Here is a 7,845-nt window from a genome sequence, read left to right as displayed (position 1 = left end):
TTTTTTTAAAGTGTTGATATCATTGCTACTCTGTAGAATAATATACTTAATTAAACAGTGTACATAATCATGATATCTGTTATTATAAAATAATTCAACTAATTCATTTGAATCATTATATAGGTTTAAACCTCTGATTGAAGAATCTATTAATCAAGAACTTGGAATCAAGACACTTAATATTTTATTTAGGGAGGGTAGTTGGAATTCCTTTAGCCACATAGAAGTACCACATGATAATTTAATAATAAATGCCAGAACTGTAATGAGAGACCTGGTGACAGATCACAATTTTCATCTTAAAAAATTTTGCATCACACAAATAGTGCGATGTAGATTTTTTGAAGTGCTTATAATTTACAATAAATTACTAACTATTTTATGTAGGATTTGTAGAATTGAAAAAAAAAGTAATAATTATGTGAAATGTGTGACATATCTTTTTGACACAATTAATTATACAGTAAAAATGTTTTATTTTATGCTTACAATTATGGAAAAACTAAAACTATCAAAAATATGGTTACCTGAAAGATTGTATTCTAACTTGCTTTCAACACATCAATTAATACATAATTATGTAATTGATCTTAAAACTTATAATGTAACACGAAATGTGTTTATAAATACACCTGAAGTAAATATTGAATATTTAGCTAATGATTACATGATGAGTTTTCAAAAAGCAAGATTACAATTTTCCAATAAGTTACGTAAATTAAAACAAAACCAAAAAAATAACTGTTATTCAGAAGGTTTATTGGTGACTACAGAAAATCTGGAAAATAAAGTTACTAATATTGCACTTGTTGTTAACTCATCAATGGCAAATGATACATCTGTCACCCAATATGAATTATTTTCGAAATATTTGTATGAATTTTGTGAAAACTTTATTAAAACTGATTATAAAGATACATGTTTTTATAAAATACATCAAAATTATTTTTGAAAATTGCCATAATCCATTTTTGTTATTAAAACTAAATATAAAATTTAAGTAATCGAAGCACGTATTTTATGTTTAATTAGAGTTATTCATATGTATGAGTAAGATCTCTTTTATCAAAATAGGCTTAATATAATAATAAGGAAACATTGCAGGAAGCACAAAAACAATAATTCAAATTACTTTTCAACCATCGAATTGCTATACTATATTTCATCTATTCATATTATACAGAGAGTTCAATAAGTAAGGAAATAGGTCAATTGTTACAATCAATAAGAACGATAGAAACCCTTTCCTTTACTTACTGAACACTCTATATACGTTCGATGAATAAATACATCATTTCTTATAATTGCTCTAAAAAATTTTTATAATAAAATAACTTTTGTTTATTTATGTATTTAGCTGATTTTGGAATACAGTGAGTTATTTCGATACTATTCCAAAATGTCTTGACGCAATTTTATTACTTTCAATTTATACACAAAAATAAAAATCTTAGGTAAAATCAGAAATATAACTTTATTAGTTCTTAACAAAATTTGATTGATTGATTTAGCAAAAGTTGATTGCTTCGATAATAAGTTTATCATAATTAAAGAATATTTCTAATGTAATAATATTATTTAATATTATAGGTAAAATATACAAATTCGCTTAATCAATATTTACTCATAGTTTATGAACTCAATGAAAAATCGTTTTATTGACTTGATTTCACCCAACTGAAGTTCTGGCTCATACCTGACGCGTCTATTGGAATTAGGCCTTTTGTCCATCTTTATTATGGGTAGATAAACTACACTGAGCAATATTGATTAATTAGAATAGAATACATCAATACAAAATTTTATTAGCATTTAATAGTTATTCGATGCTAATGCTAATGAAACTTATAATTAGATCTTAATGAAAGATAAAATTATAAAATGCTCTTATTTAAAAGTCATTGCCGATAATAGATGTTGGATATATAATTTCATTTTGATGTTCAACTAATTATACTCAAAAATTGAGGCCAAAAAAACTATAATTTTAATTCACTAAATAAAACAGATAATAATAAATCGAAACACGGCAAAAATGCAGTAACGGCCCCTCTCCCAGAGGTGACCAATGAGGATGCGTCAGGTTGTCAGACGGCAACATTTTGTAAAAAAGTATGAAGAATAAAACTTTTATACCAGCTAGACAAATTGCGAAGTAATTGTTTCACTATACATAAGTACAGGTCTACCCAACGCTTGTTCTGTTAACAGTGTAGGGACATCATCACTGAAATCTAGGATGGAGTCATGTATATTGAAGATAGATAGATACAGTAATAAATACATAAAATAATTGTCAAATGATATTTAATGCATAGATTAAAAACTAAAACAAATAATGCCATAAATATAATACTATTTTCTACATGGTAAATAATGAAAATAAAATAGTTGATTGAAAAAATATATAATAGCATGTAAAGTAAAGGAAAATTATTATAGTAATTTTTTTTTATTAGTATTTTTTCTTAATAATACGAAAAATGATTCTAAAAAATATTATATTATTATTGACCATTCATTTAATATTTGGGATATCCTTTCGTGATTTACAGTGTAATTTTATGAAATATATGTTAAATTATTTTAATCATAATTACCGCTATTTAATTGAAATGATAGAAAACAAAGAAAAATATGACGTGGATAGTTTAAGCAAATATGGCAATGCAATAAAAACTCATGGCGAAATCGTATTAATAATGTTAGATATTTTAAGGGAAGCTGATAAAAATTTTTACTCGTCAGATTTGATATCAGTCAATTTATACATAAATAATGTTTCTGAGAATATAGATTTCTATGCTAAAAATGGTAACGGAATATTTGATTTGTCAGATAAAATTTCCAGTATTATTAAAGGTTACAAAATGCATCATGAGTTCTTTTCAGATCATTTAGAGCTTAAAATATTTAAACATTGCAGTTGTACCACATTTGACGAAGTATTTATTTATTTTCCTGATTACAACGAATCAGGTGAATATACTCTTAAAAATTTTCAAATTGTTTCAAATAAACTTAGAAACCGATTGTTACAAAGTGATAAACATCAAAACGACACCGATGAATATATTAAAAATTTAAAATTTAGTAGAGTATATTTTTATTTTAAAAAAGCTATTAAAAGGTGTGAATACTGGGAATTTTTACCAAAAAATTTATTATTTTATGACTTTATGATGAATAATCGCGAAATTTCTGAAAAAGATCTTATAAGAAATTCTCAGGATAAACAATATCCACAGTTAATAAACGGAAGAATTCAAAATGTTTTAGATTTTATTCGATTTGCACCACTCGCTATAATTTGTCCCGACGAAAGCCACTTGACCCTTTTTGATATATTTAGATTTATCAAATATAGTTTTTTCACAAAAGATATACAAGTATTTCATGTACTTATAATGACTGCAACATTTCGTCCTATTGCTTTACTCGTTAGACTTTTTATCAATATTCTTAGGTCCTCAATAGAAGTTTACAATTTTTATAGTAACGAAAAAGAAAGTTTAATATTGTATCATAATATTATTTTTGTTGGTAATAGAATAATTGAAATTTTTCAAGATTTTGTTAATTTGAATCTCTTTGGTGACGGGCCGGCTGATGTCTTTTTTACATTTTCAAAAAAAACTTCTAAATGTCTTAAATATTTCATTAATAAAGATAAAACAAGTGTCAAGTTTACATCCATAAAACTGATGCATTCATTAAAATCAGTTTTTAATTATAACAAATTTAATTTTGATAATATGTATGAGTATACTACAAAGGATATTATCAATAATTGCTTTAATGAATTGACTGTAAACACGAAACATGCTGAAACATTTATAAGAAACTTAGAAGAACACAAAAAATTCTTTGAAATAACCAAAAAAACTTTGAATATTAATCACAAGTTAAATAATACACACACTTATGTTTTTAATAAATTTACAATAAGTAAGTTTAATATAAATTTATTTTAATTACTAGTTTTATATACTCTGAACTTAAATAATTTAATTATTATTATTTAAAACTAAAATTTTTTCTTCAATTATTAATTTTTCTAAATTTTCCTTGATATATTTTAATAAGTCTTGTAAATATCATTATCTTATTAAATGTGACTTTTATTCTCTTTCATAATGTATCATATAAAAATAATAATACCGTCATCTTTTTTTTTTAGATTTGTTATGTCAAACTAAAGATATTAACACATTATCATATAAATTCAATGATGAATATGTCACTCAAATTGTTGATTACAATAAAAAAATTACATCTGATGATGATGAAAATAGAAACAAATATATGAGTAAAGAAAATTATCCTGATGATTATTTAAATAATAATGATAACTGCGATTACTATTGTTGTTATCCTAAATACTTAAAAGATTATATATTGTTTATATAAATTTTACACAATTTTTATATTTATAAATTATTTTAAAATTAATTTTAAACATAGACTATATTATACATTAAAATACCTTAAATATAGTATTATAATTAGGGTTCGGATTTAAATATCCAAAAAAATCTACTATACAAATATTTTAAAACAAAAATATAATGTAAAAACTTTAAATTATTTTATATGTATACAGTTATCCTATTGTCATTTATTGTTTAAAATATTTCCAAAAATAATTTATACATGGAATGCGATTTTTTTTCTCTTAACTTCTGAAATAATAAACTATATTTATATATTTCATTTAAATATGAAATTTTTTTAATTATGTGTAATCGTACCAACACTATATCTCCGATATTAAAATTAGTGTGTGGACCTATGCGGTCATGACGTTGTTTTCGAGCAAATGCTTTGTTCTTTTGAGATTGACGTGCTATCTCAAACTTTGTTTCGAGTGGAATATCAATACCTGGTGGAAAATCTATTATAGTTTGAATCAATGACTGATGTTTCTCTGGACAGAAATGTTCAATTGGATTAAAACTAGTGGACTCGTGAATGGTATTATTCAAAACCCACTCGATATATGAAACGTAGCGAGGCCATTCAGCATGATACTCAGAACAATAAGTACGAAACAAGCGTCCTAGTTCTCTCATCACCCGTTCTGTTGGATTTGACTGTGGGTGATAAACACTAGTCAATGTAGGTGGAATTCCAAGCATCGATAACTTAGACTGCCAAACTTTACTAATAAATTGTTTGCCATGATCAGAGATTATAATTTTCGGTTTACCCCAATCCGGTATATAATTATCAATTATTCGATTGATTATGGCAACACCAGTAGCTTTATTTAATGGATATAATTGAACTTATCGAGAAAAGTGATCCATTACCACAAACAAATAAGATACGCCTTTCCAACCAGCAGGCAATGGCCCATACATATCAACAAACACACAATCATTTGGAGCATTGTATTGAATATTTTTCATAAGTCCTTCGACTCTACAAGTTTGAGGTTTTGCTCGTTGATACAAATCACAAGAAGACAATAATCGCTTAACAATGCGGTCCATATTCTTCCTCTCGAATAATTTAGACTGAAGAAGATCTTTTTGGATATCTAAGCTCTTTTAGATTTCAGTAAATAGCTTCCGATTATCATCATTAGTTCTTTTAGTATCTTCATCTCTAGCTTTCATTCCCTTGAGAAGTTCAGACAACATTCCACCCATTTCAGATAAACTAATCTCTCTCTTCTTATCAGTCACTTCCTTAGTTTTAAGAGTATCCCGTAACTGCTGATCACTTTTATCACTTCTCTCATTCTTTTCATGAGCAGGAGATGAAAGAGGATCTATGCCCAGACAATCTGGAGGTTGAGTATGGCGCTTGCCAGCTCCTTCCGCCATGATGAGAAAAGATAAAATAAAAAACGCGTTTGTATAAACAAACGCTAATCAAATACGAAATTAATAGTCGTAGACAGTAGATCAAAGTACCTTACTGGTTACAACAAGAAAAAAAACAAAAAAAAATCAGAATAAAGAATCAAAATTCTTTTATTAATTGAAGAAACAATTTAATTAATTCAAATGAAAAAATTTGAATATGATCAGATAAATTAGAAAAGTCAAATAAAACGAAAAGAAAAAAAAATAAATCAATGTTGTTTATCACAACAAATTTGCTTCGGTTTTATTAACAATAGCCCGTAGGTATTATTAAACGTAGATAGGGTGGACGTGGGCTTGAGTCGTAACAGATGTTCGATCAAGCAAGCGTGCCCTATACAACGAGTCGTAATAAAACTTAATCAAATAATGATTGTGCTGAATATAGAAGAAAAATCTAGTAATTAGGGTTATCCACAATCACTTAGATTTACAAAGAACTGATAAGATGGCAACACCAAATCAAAAATAAATTATATTATATTTTATCTATTTTGTTCAGAGATGTCTGTTGGCCATTTTAGTATTAAGTGACCCCCCCCCCCCAATCCACAATTCTACGATAATTTATATATATATATATTGTTACTTTAATATATAACTCCTTGTATTGTAATTCTTATTTTTTTATTTTGTGTAAGTACCATCCTCTTATATATAGTCCACTCCCTATTTCTTTCTCGGGCATAATTAAATAACCCAACTGAATGTTAACTAACCCGCACATTATAACCGGGCGTTCCGTTCAAACAAATGATATCAAATGAAAGGAAAATATCTAAGGTTTTAATATAAAAAACGGTAGCACAGTGGGGTCGAGGCACAATGTAGACAAGGCATAGATGGGACAAGTATAGATGATATTTGACAATGATTAAAATCACTATCATAAGAAACGATTCGATGCAAATCTGTAGATAGTGTTTCATTTAGAGAAATTGCTGGATTATTCTAAAAGCAACATGAACTCTTATTTCTTTAATTATATCCTGATTAGTAGTTCTTTGATTTTAAAATATAATATATGAATAAATACTAATTATAATTATTAAATTTAGTATGAAAATAAAAAAGTAAAAAAAATTTAATAAGTTTAATTTCTCATGTCTTATGACCTTTATTCTATCTCAATTAAATTATATAATATTCATGAAAGTCAATATATTCTCCTAATAAGATATTTTAAAATAAAATAAAATACAAAACCTAGAATTTTAATAGAAAAATAGCATATTTTTGAATACGGTAGCCATTTTCGCATAGAAGATAGTTCGTCAGGACAAATTTTTTTTTTTCATATTATAGTGCATTAAATAAGCTTTAATTTTATATATGTTTAAAGGACGCAGTATTTCCGAAACACTTTTAAAAGTTTTAGTATAAAAAAAAATTATGTTGATTTGTTTATTTTTGAAAATGTTATGGAATTTTCACACAAAAAGAGCATTTGATAGCCATTTTCACCATGAAGACAAGTCCAGAGGTCAAATTTTTTTTTTTTTAATTAAAGTGTATTACATTAGCTTTAATTTAAGATATATATATAAAAGTGTCAGACCTTCCGGAACATTTTCAAAAGTTAAGTTGAAAAAGTTAATTTTTTGTGAAAAAGTTGTCTTTTTAAATCCCTCTCTGTGGGCAGATAAAGGGTCAAATTTACAAAAAAAATATATCAAATGATAGGTAAAAACATCAAATATCTATAAAAAATAAATTTTATTGATATGTTCATTTTTGAAAAAGTTACGGCACATTTTAGTAAAAAAAATTGAAAAAATTTCGAAAATTAACGATTTTTAAATTTGTAATTTTTTTGGAGGTTTCCCCCATTTGCGGGGAACGAGGGAAAAGTTTTCAATTTTTAAGGGTAATGTCTTCAACTAGATACGATTTGTGATCTTTTGACGTATTGTTGAAAGAAATCGGTCCAGTGAGAGCTGAGAAAAAGTGGCAACAGACATAAAAAAAAAAA

At 26.1% G+C, this 7,845-nt stretch overlaps 2 protein-coding genes across 2 annotated transcripts; one reads left to right on the top strand and one right to left on the bottom strand.

Annotated features, from left to right (window-relative positions):
• Nucleotides 1-1,788: 1,788 nt before the first annotated feature.
• On the top strand, nucleotides 1,789-4,505 carry LOC126907199 (uncharacterized). The gene is made up of 3 exons (XM_050688312.1): nucleotides 1,789-3,948; nucleotides 4,181-4,366; nucleotides 4,498-4,505. Exons 1-3 carry the CDS (start codon nucleotides 2,484-2,486, stop codon nucleotides 4,503-4,505), a joined length of 1,659 nt encoding a protein of 552 aa, XP_050544269.1. The 5' UTR covers nucleotides 1,789-2,483.
• Nucleotides 4,506-4,518: 13 nt separating this feature from the next.
• On the bottom strand, nucleotides 4,519-5,495 carry LOC126907198 (uncharacterized). Its single transcript, XM_050688311.1, has 3 exons — nucleotides 5,342-5,495; nucleotides 4,752-5,287; nucleotides 4,519-4,536 (listed from the first exon to the last, which is right to left on the bottom strand). Exons 1-3 carry the CDS (start codon nucleotides 5,493-5,495, stop codon nucleotides 4,519-4,521), a joined length of 708 nt encoding a protein of 235 aa, XP_050544268.1.
• Nucleotides 5,496-7,845: the final 2,350 nt, after the last annotated feature.

The sequence above is a fragment of the Daktulosphaira vitifoliae genome, unplaced genomic scaffold (assembly GCF_025091365.1).
Source record: "Daktulosphaira vitifoliae isolate Bord-2020 unplaced genomic scaffold, ASM2509136v1 Scaffold_5, whole genome shotgun sequence".
NCBI classification, from domain to species: Eukaryota; Metazoa; Arthropoda; class Insecta; order Hemiptera; family Phylloxeridae; genus Daktulosphaira; species Daktulosphaira vitifoliae.
Note: the sequence above shows the minus strand (reverse complement) of the source record. Positions and strands in the feature narration are given on the sequence as shown.